This window comes from Conger conger, chromosome 12 (genome assembly GCF_963514075.1).
Source record: "Conger conger chromosome 12, fConCon1.1, whole genome shotgun sequence".
In the NCBI taxonomy this organism is placed as follows: domain Eukaryota; kingdom Metazoa; phylum Chordata; class Actinopteri; order Anguilliformes; family Congridae; genus Conger; species Conger conger.
Window position 1 is genome coordinate 32925890 of NC_083771.1, and position 15988 is coordinate 32941877.

Sequence of the window (15988 nt, forward strand, 5' to 3'; positions counted from 1 at the left end):
GCTGCACACCAAAACCCAGAGCTAAGGCCAACGGTGACCGCGTAACGGGTCACAGAGATAACCGCTCGCACACAGAGTACCGTAACACCAGAGCACAGCCTTCCAGTAACACCACTGAAAATGCTGAGAGTAACGTATGCCCAGAAGCAACAGCTTTACCATCCCCAGTCTTATTTTTCACCCATGAGGGGCATATACGTACTCGGTCGATACACTTTTGGCATTGGTAACGGTGCCACCCGTGACTCTAGCATGTAAAGGTGTGGTTCAGAGGTGCGGAGAGCAGGCCACAGAGGCCGGGGGGGTGCAGGAGGAAGGGGTCGTGTGGAGGGCGCTCACCCTAAGTGGCCCAGGGCAGAGTGCTGCATGTTCTGCAGGTGCTGCTGCTGCCAGCCTGTCATGGAGCCCAAGTGCAGGCCACCGGAGCTGTTAAAGCCCGTCAGAGACAGGTCACCGCTGTTCAGAGAGTATTCTGCACACACGGAGAGAGAGAGAGGGAGAGAGAGAGGGGGGGAGAGGGACAGAGAGGAAGAGAGTGAGAGAGACAGAGAGAGAGAGAGAGAGGGAGAGGGAGAGGGAAAGAGGGAGGGAGAGAGAGAGAAAGGGGAGATAGAGAGGGAGAGGGAGAGAGAGAGAGAGAGAGAGAGAGAGAGTGTCACTGTGAGGACGCCACTGCTGTTCTCTGTAACTTTTCATCCACAGGTCTCCATGTACTGTGCTCCATACATAATACACTGCAAGAGCATAAATCAATCAATAAATAAACATCAAGAATTTCTTAACACCAAAATATGTACATTGTGTGAGGAATTGTAAGAGATTGTAAGAGATGTTAACTCATCTAATAGTTTCGGTGCATTTAAAATGTAAAAATGCAGGACATGAATGATCCAGAATGGACCGGAATGATCCATTGCACGTTAACTACAGTACGTTAGGAAAATGTAAGCCACGTAATCCAAGCTACACCTCCATTAACAATCTAATGCTATGTGCATGTGTAAAGATTAGCTCCATTTTTTAAACAAACTATTCATCCAGTTTTCAAATCCCAAGTAGATTGCTGTTAACAGTGTCTTCGGGGACGAGGGCTGGACTATTGCAGGGATAAGAAGTGTCTTACAGGTCCAAGGGTGTGATACTGCCTTCTGCAGTCAGTATGAAAGTCCTCACAGACTCTTACAGAGACACTAGTGCCTGTGCAGTGAATAGGGTGAAAGCACTGCCATGCTGTACCTACCAGTACCATATGAAGTGGAAATGGCAGATGGGTACCCTCCCATTCCTTGTCCTGGTAGAGTTGGCGTTGCTACAGAAACCACAGGGGTAGCCAAGGATTGGGCAGACTGTGAGTTGTTTATCCGCTGGTTCTGCAATAGTAATAAAAAAGAATCTCCATGAAAACACAAAGCAGTGCACTTTTTTTTTTTTCCTCTAAGGTACTGCAAAATAACACTTCAGGAATAATTCCTTGGACTCATCAGGTTACCTGCATCTCCATTCAACTCTGCCAGCCCTATCATTTAAGACCCTTTTGAGGACTTTGTGTTGCTATAGTAACACAAACATCCTTGTCTCCAAGGCAACAGTACCAGTAACATGTACAAGGGACCCTGTATTGAGGTGGGAGATCTGAAATGTGATAAAATATGAAAAGCATCCTTTTGATTTGGTGCCTTCATTTTGATTCAAAATCAGTATGAAAAAATAGCCTGTCTCTTCCATGATTCAAGAAGACGCGTTAAACTATCAGTAATGGAGAGAGCAGTCTGGATGTGCTTATGCAGACACACCACTAGATGTCACCCTTGCCTCTGGCAAAGTCCTTCACATGGGAACCATGTGCAGAATATCATGAGGCTACAATTGTACCTTGTTCTAAAGTACATCCCACACTGAATGAATCCCTGTCTTATTCTGTTTAAATGAATCATGTTAAACCATTAATGATGATGGGGTCTAATAATTATCCTGCTGTAATCCCACTTACCAATAGGAGATCAACATCCTCAGACTGGCGGCATTAAAGGGGAGGGGCAATAGATTGAAATTAGTTTCAGTGTTGGTGGAGCAGGGAATGTTGTGTCTCTAAATAAGGGCTGGCATTGAGCAGGACTACCAATTAAAGGTTCAGTAAACAGGATAATATTTGCTACCTCTAAACTAAGGCCGAGGACTAGATTTATTGCTCTCTTTAAGAGGAAAAACCAAATACTGGGGGGGATATGTCACATTAAGAAGGATGCAGAAGACGAGGAGACACAGGAAAGGGGGAGGGAGGGAGGGAGGGAGGGAGGGAGGAGAGGAGGGAGAAGAGGAGAAGGAGAGTGAGGAACCGGCAGGGGCGGAAGGCGGGAGTTTGACTCACGATGGAGGGCATGGTGTTCTTGGCACCGGGGGGGATCAGCACACGCAGGTCCGGCTTGCGGTTGCTCATGCCCAGGTTCATGGGCGGGGGAGACTTGGCCTGCAGGTTCTTGTTCATGCTGCCTGGGGACACCAGCATCCCGGGGGAGTTGCGGTGGTTCCCATACCCGTTTCCTGGAGGGAGACACGGCAGTCACTCCTCTACGCCGGGACGGGGATGCTCCTGAGCCACCGATTCGCTTGTATCCGCACTTTCTACGCAGTTCTACTCCATACAAGCATGCCGTTGGAAAGTTTGTGTATTGTGCAAAATAGGCATAATTCAATCCCACGAGGAAAAGAATACAGAGGACAACACAAGTGCATTAAAGCAGAAGCAAAAGTAGACCAGATAACTCTTTTTTTAAATAAATTATTTAGAAAATACTTATAGTTCACAAAAAAGAGTATAAAAAAAGAACACAATGCAAGTTTCTGCAAATAGTACAGCTTAGGTGTGTTCCAGACTGCAGTAGGCCGGTGACCGGTGATCTGTTGCGGGCGCATTCCATGAAAGGGCAGCAAATGAGGCAGCGGCGTTCTGAAAATTGCCGAGCTGTTCCATGAAATGTTTCAACATCGTATAAAGGTTTTTTTCCAGGAAGATTTTTGATGTCATTCTTGTGGCATCTAGGCGTTGGGCAATGTCACCATTAAATTACGGGACTCCCGACCACACGGGACCGGCCCACTGGTGCTAAATGCATGTCCGCGTTTCGCTGCAACAAAGAGCTCGAGTCAGACAGCGAGTGCACGTCTCTACCGTTCCCCACCCATACGCCTCTCTGAAAAAGAGAGAAGAACCAGCCTTCAAAAAAGCTGGAGCTTTCCCCCAGCCAAAGGCACTGGTTTTCTGGGGGTAGAACCCAAAGTGCTATAATGCCCTGACCACATGAAAGAGGGGCAAGAATTATATGTTAGACTTGAATGAATTGCCTAATCATACACTAGTGGAAAATGAGTCACAGATGTCATCTGTGGAAGTTTCACTGTGGACCTTTGTTTCACTTGAGGGCCGATTTGGTTTCAGAATGACAGTCTTGAAGGCACAATTTGCACAGTCTGAAGAACCTAAATTACTGCTAGCAGCCAATTAGGCAAATGTCTCATAATAGTGACAAGACATACACGTATGTGTACAGTTCTGGAGCACTGAAAATATTGGCCGCCTCAAAGTTTGCTCCTACCAAAGCAACAGCAGATGTCGAGAGAGGGAGAGAGAGAGTGAGAGAGAGAGCGAATGAGCACATGAGCTGTTCTGTAGAGCTACTCTGAAAATCTCACAGATGGGAGAGAGTGAGTTAAAACAATCCCCATAATCTCTTCCGTCCTTTTCAGCGAAATGTGTGACCTAATATGGAGAACTGAATATATTTCATGGTAATACCCATGAAAAACGTGTGGTAGTTTTTTTTTTGAATAGGCGGACATTAGAACCCGACGTTCACGTTTTCCAGATCAGCCCAGTTGAGCACTCTTCATCGCCAAGTCTGCCGAGCAAAAACAGACTGCAGATCATACAGTGTGTGCAAAGTAATATTATATACATGAGAAGACATGGAAATAAATCAGCATGTCTGTATGTGGGGGTTTCATATGGCGAGAGGGTGACTTATTCTTCCGTTTCCCTTTAATTGAATTCACAATATAATGTCTAGCAGTTCAAACCAAAGCCTGGCTTTAAAATAGATACTGTAGACACAAAGGACAGAGGCGCTGCGGTAATGTGCTCCTCCATGTTTCCAGGCCTGTCACCTGCTATATATAACTAATAGCAGTTGATGAAAGGTATGCACGGAACAGCATATTGTGGGTAAACTGCAAGTCAAATTTAGCAGCATCAGTTATGGCCACACTCTGCATGGCAACAAAGTCAGCTTGCCATTTTGAATGTCTTCTAGCAGACGGGGTTCATAAGCCTGTAGAGTTCTTCTTCTTCTCCATCTTCACTTTCCTCTTCTTCTTGACCCTCGTCTCCCTCTTTTTCCCCCTCTTCCTCTCCCTCTTTCCCCCCCTCTTCTGCTCCTTTTCTTGTTTTAATTTGGGCCCAAAGACGGGTAGCCTCCTGCTCTGCCACTCAATCAGTGGAAATACTCCCTATCATCTGCCTTAGTCCGGATCCATGGCCCGTAGCCATGGAAACCACCTCACAACCCACGTCGTCTTAATTAAGGAATGCAGATTTGCTCGTTTTCTCACGCTCGTCTTCCACTGCAGACCCAACATACAGCAGGTGTGCTTCACAGGTGGGAGGGGGTAGTCAGACAGGTCATGTTCCCAGTGTTAACAATGTGCCCTCACCATTTTTCTCTGATACACTTCTGCATTCCTCATTAAGCTTTTTTAACTCTTTGAAGAGTAGGTTTTTCTACATCGTTCTAAATCCCAGTTGCTTTCCATTAGCAGTAGTGATTCTCACATCAGCATTAAAATGCTCAGTTAAGTACATTCTAATCACATACCGATCTAATTCCTTAAAGGGTTAGAGACGAAACCAAAACAACCTGCACTAGGTTAGAGTTAGGGAGTGCGAGAGAAGGTATTCTCAACAGAGTTAGTGAGTCCAAGAGAGCGAGTGAGTACTGTAGGCAGGGAGGCTGGTCTGAATTAGCCTGACTGCACTCTGCTCATCTCACTCCCGGAGAGCCACGCTGCCAAGCAAATTTCGCTCAAAGTGCATATTCTGCCGTCTCCCATTCAGACCAGCGTTACCATGGTCACCAAAGGTCTTGGTGCACCTTCCTGCACAACAGTGCACACTCAGGTGCTCCGTGCTTCCAGAGAGCCCGCTGTGAGTGGCACTTAATGCTGGGTCTGGAGCTGCCATGTGCCCGGGCAGGAGTGGAGAGAGGAACAAAGAAGCCCTGCTGCCAGATACAGTCTACTGCCTACTGGCATTCTCTGCCATGGTACGTGTCTCTCATTAACCTAACATGTCTGCCATGTTAACAATCAATTGGGCTCCAAAGGGCAATGAATGCCCCGTGCCCGGAAACAGTACAGTTTGTATTTTGGAGGTAAATTAAAGGTCGACAAGATATTGGCTTTGGCCAAAAGTAGAGCCTTCTGAAACAGCCTTTGTTTGTACAAACACACACATTCGACCTCTCTGATTAACAGTGCGTTTCTGCCCACAGAACTGCTGCTCACTGGATGTTTTTTGTTTTTCGTAAAATTCTCATTACATTAACATTAACATTAACATTAACTGAAGCTCCTGACACATATCTGGATGACTTTATGCATTGCACTGCTGCCACCCGATTGGCTGATTAGATAATCACATTAATAAGTAGGTATACAGGTGGGCTCAGTGAGTGTATATATATGCAACACACAGAGTTGGTTTAAGCAGGATATTGAGTTAGCCTCTCCAAGTATGCTGAGGTGCAACAGCAACCATGACAGCAATTATAAAGGTGGACATAAATACATATATATGGAGGGTAAGTATTCACAAACTCTGAACGGAGCACTATTCCCATTGCTGTTGACTCTTTAACAGTTCTGGATGGGACTAGTCCCAGAGCCTAAGCAGGCACACAAGGGTCTCAGCTCACAAGTCACCAAATGTCACAGCAGGTGGCACACAGCACTGAAACAGGCGCAGGGGGCGATTAGTGCGATCAGGAGTCTTGCAGAAAGGCACAAAATGGCCGCCCTTTTCACTCTTTTCGAGAGACGAGGGGCCCTTTGAATTAGGCAAACTGCCTTGGAAGGGAACCTGGGTGTTTTGTAGTCGTTGACATTGAGCCACAATGGCTGTAAAAGGCGTGAGGAAGGCCTTCCAGAGGCTCGAGGGGGCTTCCTCCACGGCCCTCCCCGCGACGGCGGCCATTAATCACGGCCACAGCTTGCGAACTCCCCATCAGTCAGATGTTCTCCAGCGAGGGCTTGAGAGGGGATGATTTAGGGCACATGACTCCTGCCATGGAAAAGATGGAAGACCTCCCGCCCCCTCCCCCAGCTCATCCCTTTAGTGTAATTAACTGTGACACCGAGCACATGCACCACCGTCTTCAGGCAGCACGCTGGGAATCACAGGTCAGGACAGGCTACCACCGGGGCCAAACGTGTGGCTGTCGATAGCCGTCGCCTCACTTTAAATCTGTATCAGTCTGCCTCAGCCAGCGCCGATGGAAAAACAACACAGAAAACATACAAAGACCCAGTGGAGAAATTATTATTTTTTTAAAACATGCTCAATTGACACAAAGCATTGACTGCTAAAAAAGTCCAGGGATATTCTGTGTCAACAGTGTGCAAGAATATATACCTATATAAACCGAGTAAACCAAAGTTCTTGGAGGCTTACAGCTGGTGAGCATCCACCAGCATTTGGCTCTATATGACAGTCCTGACCATGAACAATAACCTCGGGATGCTATAGAGAGTAAAGCTCAATTTATACTTGGCGCATCCACGAGGCAAAAATGACGTCATATCCGCAGATATGCCCCCTGTGCGAGGGTCCATTCGGCTGTCTCTCGCTGTTCCACACACACCCAAAATTCTACAACTACGTGGACACACCCACGCAGAAATTAACGGCAGCACAGTCTGGGATAACATCAGTTTTCTGAGTACGTGTGTACATTCAGCACTCACTGTGCATTCACTTATGAAGAGGGCACCTGCTCTCAATGTGTCTTTGAGTTTAAAGAAAGGGAAATTAAACGAATGCAGCGGAGACACAACTGCCAAGAATGTAAATGCTCTAAACGCATGTTTTTTGCCATTTGACGTCATTGAAATCCATGTAGAAAGTATAGCCAGGCTAGCAAGTGTTGGGGTGTGAGGGGTGAGTGTGATGCGTGTGGGGACGCTGGTGCTATCTGCCTAATGCCACCAGGGTAGTCTTAACCGCAGACTCAGGTGCAAGGCTTGGGAAGGCCAACATCAAACACACCTGTTTAATTGCTGGCCCCCCGCTAAACCTTATTTATTTATGTGGACCCGAAACCCATATTAAAGTGTAAGTGGCTTTCACAACCGGTCATGAAGCCAATGCTGGCAAAACAACAACTGGCGCCACGCGATTAAAAATAAAGCCCCCTCCTGGAAACTGGGTGACTCCAATGACCTGACCGTTGGTGCGGGTGCAGTGCATCTACGCTTCCATAAGAGTGACTTGTGTGTGCCATAAGCATGAGGCCATGTTCCGATGGTCATCGGCTAGCCACTAGCGCAGGGTTTGCCTGAATCTCTGAATGGCGGAAACAGACATAAAGTTACTGTGATAAAACGGCTTGGCTCAACCTTCCCTCTTCCTAGCCGTCCGAAGCGTAGAGGTCTGAGTATAGCTGCTGTATTTATTTTACTGCGCTTTTTTTCTGCAACCGTTTTCTGATCAGAGAAAGCCTAAGCTGTAAATGAGACAGCAATTTACAGGCCACAGTAGGAGTCTAATCCAAAAATAAGAGCTTGTCTAAAAAAAGAGAATATGCATACTGCTTCTTCTGAAATGGACGACGAGTTGAATGGGACGTTAAAGTGTACGGCCCATTTCCATGTCTTTTTTCAAGTTGAGAATAACACAGCATGGCTCTGTTCCCTGCTGGATGACAAAGGATGCATTTAACGCGAGATCCGCAGCGTGTTGCCGGCAGCACGCATGGCAGAAAAATTACTTTTGTCTGTGCCAATCCTAAATTTAACCCTTTCTAACATCCATCATGGTCAGTTACAAACAGTCCGGAAAGAATGACCTGCTGACCAATCAAGATGAATTTGCTTTTGTAAAAATTTCATAATTTACTTATAATATAGTATATAGTAATATAGAAAATATAGTAATAAAACATTTAAAATGTTGAATAATTAGATGAAGGTAATGGTAATATATTTCAGGAACATGCTTACATGGGGTAAATATCTTACCATGTGATTTATAGTTATTTTACAGATATAATCTCCGCTCATTAATACAAATGTTTAAGGGTCAGCGAGCTAACTAGAGGAGTCCAAATAAGAAATATAAACCTGTTTCAAACTGTTAATGCTTTCACTTCCTAACCAGAAACCATTCATCAGGATATCCTAAAGCCGCACTCTGAGCAAATATTTAGAGGGGAATTCGGGTCGCCGAGTAAAGACGTCCTCTTTCTACATTTTAATGAAGTGGAGGGAACGTGTATGCTGAAACAACAAATGCACAGAAAATACACATCATTTCTTACCAGCACTGGTGCCTGCACTGTTGGCGAGGTCTGCGCTTATAAGGCCACCTAGGATTAAACGAGAAAAAAAAGAAGAATCAGGAAATGATTAGGGAAAGACTTATTGGCTCTCATTCCCGCTTCCTCTCCCACAATCCCCTCTGTTAACGACAGGTCAAACCGAGTAATTTCAGTCATTAACGAGCACGCTCTCCACCCCTCCCCGCTCCTCCAACTCCAGTGGCCATGCCTGTACGCGAGACAGAGCGAGGGGGGAAAAAAAGGTCCTTCAGGTTTACCCATATCCACCGTGTGCGCTGGAAACGGCCTCGGAGAGCTGACGCCGCCGTCCAAGAAAAATGCCATATTTTTAACGTCGGGAGTCTGTGCGGTTTAGGCATCTCTACCTCGGCCAAAAATCATATTTAGTTATGCTCCTGTAATATGAAGCAAATTGTATGAGGAAGCCAAGGATAATCACAAGGCTCACACTGCGGGCAGCCGGCAGCTGACCAGAGGACAAAATAGAGATTTTAGACAATAATAACAAACCGACTCAAGGATTACACTGCCCACAGATATGTCACCATAAATGCTCAAACTCTATATATATAGAGAGAGAGAGCAATGTCTGGACATAATGTGCTAGGCTAAATCTTCATCTGCTCAGACTTCCTTTTAATAAAATCTTAAGCCACAAAACGGGAAGTTTGAAAGAGTGAAAGCTCTGTATGAATGTGTATAGAAAATGTCCCCTCTGTTTAAAGAACAGAAGCCAAAACTCCCCAGGAAGAGGAAAAGTATATCTTCCTGGTTCGTGAGTCATTCTTTGGATGGATGCTGCTGGAAATTTTCATCAGCGGTGAAACGCCGGGCTGACAGGTCTCAAATCGTGAAAACTTGATCGGAGATGTCATTCAGAACAAACAAATGTTCGTTTAAATTTTTCCTCTATAAAAAAAAACATGATGAGCTCATGCCCCATATCCTAAGCGGGTTCAACACCAGGCATGAAGCAGTTCTAAAAGCTAGGCTAGCGGGCCAAGATGAGCTGAAAAAGACTCTAATAAGTACGGGGTGTACTATTGAATGTTTTGGGAGAGGCGCCGCAGGGGTCCAGCCTTACCTGTGTTTCCTGCACTGGGCGGGCGATGCGTGACCCCGGGGGACATGCTGTTCCGCTGGAGGGAGGGGTGGGCCAGTGGCAGGAGGTTGTGGTTGCCCAGGGATCCGCCCGGGTGGCCGTAGATCAGGCTGTTGGGGTTGCTGGTGGGGATGGATACTGGCATGTCGTAGTTAGAGGGGGGGATAGCCTGTGAGGAGAGAGAGGAACACAGCCATGTCAGGGACAAGGGCAGGATCCTCCGCTTCGCCTCAAATTTGGGGGGAGCGTGTAATAAAATACATGTAAAAATAGCGCCACATTTACAACAAAAGCACATCACTGCATAAGGTTGCAGGTATACTAGTTCTGAAAATTACAGCATTTAAAGTTTGTAAGGTGGACCTTCTGGTGGACTTTCCTTATGGTTGGCTTCCGATTTCATTAGCTTTCTGCATTAGCATAGAATTTAGAGTAAAAATAAAAAACTGAGAAAATGAGACCTTGCAAAACAGTATGTACAGCAAATGTTGATATTGCTAGATCTAGGCCATTTAACTGGCTCTAATAACAATCTTGACGCCCACTGCAGACGTAGCTATGTAAATTATAGCAGCGCTATGAAATTATGTTCCAATGTACAAATTATTTAACTTTATGTCGAATTAACAACCTATATAAGCCAGTCATGAGCAAAAAGGGTAAACTGTTAGTTATGGAGCCGGGAAAGGGAACATAACTTAAGACTATTCAGCAAATTAGTAGTGGCATATTTCTACTAACTAGGTAGTTAACTTGCTAAATAGCTACTTTTGAGCTAGTTAGCAAGCTGGGTAAAATGGTTTTCAGCTTCTTTATTTAGCTATCTTAACATAAGTTGCTAAGCAAATTAGTTTTGGAAGATTTAGTAGATTGATTTACGAATGACAGTAATGTGGGCTATAAAATGTAGAAGATGTGTGTGAAGACCATCCTCCTTTCAAAGGATTGGTTCGTGCGCTGGCATGCTAATGGCGATATGCTAGGAAAGTTCAATTTTTTTATATGACCGAATAGCACGTTTTGTACCTCAATCGCGCCTTGTCATCCTCTCGCCATTGGAGTTGAATGGTGCGAGAATGCCCCTTTTGGCTTTTTTGCTAAATCTGGCATATAAGATCACAATTCTGTTTGGTTCTCCCTCGGACATGACCCGGATGAGGACTGTTCATTGAAGATATTTCTTACACAAAATCTTTATTTAGCAACTACTCCATGTCTACTGCTGCATATCGCGAGCGAGGACATGTGTGTCAGCGTGCGCTCACTTGCACCGCCCGCGTGCGCTGAAACATACAGTGCGTGCACGTGCGCACACGTGTGCCAGAACGTACGTGTGTGTCTATGTGCGTATGTCCTCGTTACATTTTTCATACACGTGGGTCACGTGTGGTTCTGTTCCCTCAGGCGCGTGGGGAGACAGGTGGACAGCAGCAGCTAGCTGCCCTAGATCTTTTGGGTGTTGAGGTTTCGGAAACGGAGCGGAGACGTCCTTGCTCTCAGCACATTTCAGCGCGCCGTTCAGACCGCGTTCAGCGCTCCCCTCTTGCGGCCCAGGTGACGGAAATACCCCGATAATCATTAAACAAGTCTGGACAAGTCCTTCCTTGGGGTGGGGGTGTGGGAGGGGGATGTCATCTGTCCTGCCAAGGCCACCTTGCCGCGGCGTGTCTTTGAAATCAGATTAGTGGCGGCCCCTGCCTCCGCCGCTCTCCCCTCTCCTCCCGCCTTCATTACCCAATCTGCCGCATCACACCCGCACCTGACCCAGTTTGAGGTGAGGCACGCTCCGGAACGCGTGCCTCGCGTGCTGCCATCCTCACTTTCTAATTCTGACAAAGACGTGCCCTCGATAACGGGGCACGGCGTGCTCCTTCATAATCAACCGTGCCTCTTTCAAGACTCTCGGAAACTGCTGCGCTTCCCCAGGACGCTGCGCGCTTCCATTTTACGTTTCTTTATTTTTTTTATCCCACCTGTTTTTCACACAAAGAGAATGACTTTGCTTTGCCTTGTTAGATGTTTCTGTGCTTCTGGGGCAGTGGGCAGTTTGTCAATCAGGCTATTATCAGAGAGGAGGATCAGTCCCTAAGGCTCGGTCCCTGAGGAGAGCAGGATCAGTCTCTGAGGAGTGCAGGCTCAGTCTCTGAGGAGTGCAGGCTCAGTCTCTGAGGAGAGCAGGATCAGTCTCTGAGGAGTGCAGGCTCAGTCTCTGAGGAGTGCAGGATCAGTCTCTGAGGAGAGCAGGATCAGTCTCTGAGGAGAGCAGGGTCAGTCTCTGAGGAGAGCAGGCTCAGTCTCTGAGGGGAGCAGGATCAGTCTCTGAGGAGAGCAGGGTCAGTCTCTGAGGAGAGCAGGCTCAGTCTCTGAGGAGAGCAGGATCAGTCTCTGAGGAGAGCAGGGTCAGTCTCTGAGGAGAGCAGGCTCAGTCTCTGAGGAGAGCAGAATCAGTCTCTGAGGAGAGCAGGCTCAGTCTCTGAGGCTCGGTCCCTGAGGAGAGCAGGCTAGTTCTCACCACCCTGCTCCTAGACAAGGTCACTTGACTTTGACTGGTTGCTCGCACCGGCTCAACTCAAGAACATACTGGGAACTGTCCCCACACGATGTTGTCTTTGGGAAGTGCATATAACCTTGTAATTGCTGCCATGTGTCCTATTGCTGCCATGAGTCATTTAAAAACCCATCCATAGGAACGTCCATTAGAAATTGGATCTGACCTCCGCTTTTTCCCCCTACAAGGCCAGGGCCTGCTCTTTCCTTTAGCTGCATAAATATTATTCTTCAGAGGAACAGCAGTGAAGACCTCTGTGCTAGCGGCTTAGCGTCCGCTCCTCTCGTTTTCTCTCCCTCTTCCTTTTTTTCCTCCCTGTTCTTTTCCCTTCTCTATGGCAGCCCACTGCTGTTGGTTTCGGCTGTACCGTTGCGCTCTTTAATTACCGCCTGGCAGGCTCTCCCTTTTCGTAACCTCCGCCGCTCTGGCCCTCCCCGCCCCACCGCCTCCGTCCTGTGGCTAGGTGGGAGGAGGGGTGTGGCCCCGCCCCACTCCAGGGAGCGTGGGGCCCCGGGGACCAAGCTGTCATTTAAACGGGCCATCCTTCCTGTTTGGACCCGTCTCCGGAATGTGCCATGCTTGCGCTCGGTGACCACGGTGACCACACTAACTGCCCCCCTCTCAGAACTACTAACTGCCCTTTCTTGACCAATCTCATTACCAACTACGTCATTGGCTGTTTCCGTGTTCATTTTGCCCATCCTGTCTTTGATTATAATGTAACCTGCTGTATAAATATTTATTTCCAAACTGACACTCACAATACAAGTCTAAGTTGTTTTAACAGAAAATCTGAAAAAAACGTTTCTGCAATTGCACATTGTAGTTTTATACTTTTCTTCATGTAGCGTGTATATATTGCTCATCAAACTGGGGGGGAAAAAGTCCTTTCAGACATTCAAACATCTCAAAGGGAGACCAATTCGGGACTGTGTTGCTGCTGCAAGACAATGCAATTCTTTGTACATCAGCTGAAGAAACTGTGTCAATATTACCTTCATTACTCCCCCGTACACGGATGAACATGGTATGGACAGCTTTTTTAAATCTCTCTTGCTCATGTTTCTGGAGTAAACGCACAAACGGACAGGCTCGGCGTAGAAGAGGAAGGGTGACTGTGATAGGGTAAGGTACTTACACACAGCCTCTGTCTGCTGATCATGAGGTCGATGTCCTCGTTGATCTTACGGTACTTGTCCTCGGAGTCCGGGCTGTGGCAGACCGAATCTTCAGCGTCGATGTCGGGGCTGTCACAGCCGTTTAAGCCCTTCTTCCGCAGAGTCTGAAGAGAAAGGGTGCAAGGCTCTTCAGGGGCACGTTTCAGGGATCCATGTAGCATAAATGTTGGGGGACTGATTTCGGAACCCAGAGGATAAATGTTTGATTCCCATAGTAACCTTATACAACATCTAATATCATTCTGTATATATCCAGTTACATTAAATACTACGTCAAAATATATGTTACTGTGTTTTATATAGGCATTACAAACACAGAGAAATCAAAAACAAGGACCCCACAGTCAAGTATCAATACATTTTAAGCTAAATGTTTCGCTTTCAAGCTAGCTAACATTAGCTTGTCGTTGACTCAGAAAGGACTTTGTATCCGAAGAGTTCATGCTGTCGCCTGTACTGTTGTCTAGAGATTGTTTTATTCGTTTTTTGGGAGAAAATACCCTGAGGAATAATTAAAATAATGGTTAATAAGCGTAAGCTGTAACAGCAAAGGTGCATTAAAAAAATAACCTCAAGCAACGTGATTCACGCTTCACAACATATTCCACAAACCCGGTCTGACATTCCCCCCCCCCCAGCCACTGGTCTGTGCAGGGAGGGAAATTTCCTCTTTAGCCACCTGATGGCCACATTCAAGCAAAAATCAATCACCGCAGGCCTTCCTGCCCGAGTCACGCGAAATCTGGACACCTCTTTCAAGCGGGACAGGCTCACAGCCTCGCCCTTCCTCTCCACACCTCCGCCGTCGTTCCGACCTGCCCCCGTTTGACGCTCGGGACCGGAGTCGCCGTGGGTTACACGGCCGCCGCGAGGAGCGATTTGTCTTGCGCGCCGCGACGGATGAAAGGGGAGGCAGGGCGTGTGGCGGGCTAGTCTCATCAAAGCCTTCTCCGGCAGACAGGCTGACTGCAGTAAAAGGGGTTTAATGTAAGGGAATATTATCGGCCCCACAACTGCACGAGCGGCCACCGCTTCACAGAGCCCAAACGGCTTTCATGTCAGACGGCAGTAATTAAATCTGCTTTGGAGCAGCCCCCTATGTGATCCGACAGGAATGAAAAAGGTCAGGTTAGTCCGCGCTCTAAGACTTCGCACTTGTGAGACTTCACACTGTTAACACTTATGGGAATATATGGGAGTCAGCAGTACATTCAACTGATTTGATCTTAACTTATTTTACTGCTTTCACAATTAGGCGTTGAGGCAATGCCTGGTAAGATTATGTAATAGCAGAACAGATCAATCAACTAGTCAACATAATTTTTTTATATTTGTTTGTTTTAACCCTTGTTTTCTTTGTTGATGGTAATTCAAAATGGCAGTTTATTATAAAACTATAACATTAGTTCTACCTTCTAAAATGGCAAAAAAGACGACAAAAACGGCCTGCTGTGTGCCAAGTGGCCAGTGATATAACGGACTGATTAAGCACGGCCCTGTGGCTCCGGGGCCGTGTTCGCCTGGCGTGAGTTCTGACCAAAAACCCCCTGACCGTGAGCTCAGGATGTTCGCTGACAGGAACTGCGGACCCGTGCGCTCAGGAACACGGAGGGGGGGAGGGGAATGGGGTTGGGATCACGGTCATCGAGTGTCGCGTTGGGAGTGGAAAGAGCGAGCGAGTCGAGTGACAGCGGACCGTGCCGCTTGGCTTAGCGTTCTGCCAGCGATCAGCACTTTGTGGCCCCAGCGAGTGGCCCGCAGCGATTCCACTCATTCGAGACGCCCGCACCTGTCATAGGGGCCTGCACCTGTCGCCGTACCCCGCCCCCCCCCCCCCCCCCCCGTGCGGAAGGGAGGGCGCGGGGCCGCAGCCAATCACAGGCCGGGGTGACGGGGAATGGCCATAGAAGGCCCTCTCTCTCCTCAGCGTCGGGCCGAGTCCCCCCGCGACCCAGGCCCCTGCCCCTAACCATCTGTGACATGCCGAAGCTCAAACAGCCGTTCCGCCATCTCGCCCCCCGAGGGCGCTGTTGAGCGGTCAGCGTGCGGGCACGCAATTCTAAATGCCCTATCGGAGTGGTGTAGCCAAACTACAAACCAATTTCCCTTCTTTTTTTCCTTCCCTGGAGCTGGAATATCAAGCCTTTCTCTGATGTGTATCTGATTCTAACAACTTCACGGTAATACCGTCGGGAAGGAGGCTGTCCTCAAAAGTTCTGGATCTGAAATACCGACGGACACTCCGCGAGAGGATTCAAGAGCAGCAATACACACTGGAAATGAGCACATGGGCCAGGTACATTTCTGCACGCACATCTCTTGTCAGAGACAAAGTCAAATGCAAATAATGCCTTCGGAGAACGCCTCTCGCAAAAAAAACAAACAAAAAAAAAGCCCAACATTTACATGTGAAAAGAACCCGGGATGATATCCGGGAACGGGGAAAAAGAGCGTTAATGTCTGTCGCTGACAACTTAATGGGGCGTCTTTTCAAGGTGAACCCTCCGCGACTGTTACAGATGATGGGAGCTCTGTCAGACACGGTGAGGTTCGC

The 15988-nt window shown here is 47.4% G+C and overlaps 1 protein-coding gene across 7 annotated transcripts in view; it reads right to left on the bottom strand.

The window, feature by feature from the left end:
* The window catches only part of LOC133141441 (myocyte-specific enhancer factor 2C-like), a 73865-nt gene that overhangs the window by 5149 nt on the left and 52728 nt on the right, over positions 1–15988 (bottom strand). For all 7 annotated transcript variants that reach the window (XM_061262012.1, XM_061262007.1, XM_061262009.1 and 4 more), the window contains 6 exons: positions 13395–13538; positions 9691–9877; positions 8586–8633; positions 2369–2541; positions 1241–1370; positions 340–472 (listed from right to left, as the gene is read on the bottom strand). In XM_061262012.1, coding sequence (XP_061117996.1) covers positions 340–472; positions 1241–1370; positions 2369–2541; positions 8586–8633; positions 9691–9877; positions 13395–13538 — 815 coding nt within the window. The remainder of the gene's footprint in view (positions 1–339; positions 473–1240; positions 1371–2368; positions 2542–8585; positions 8634–9690; positions 9878–13394; positions 13539–15988) is intronic.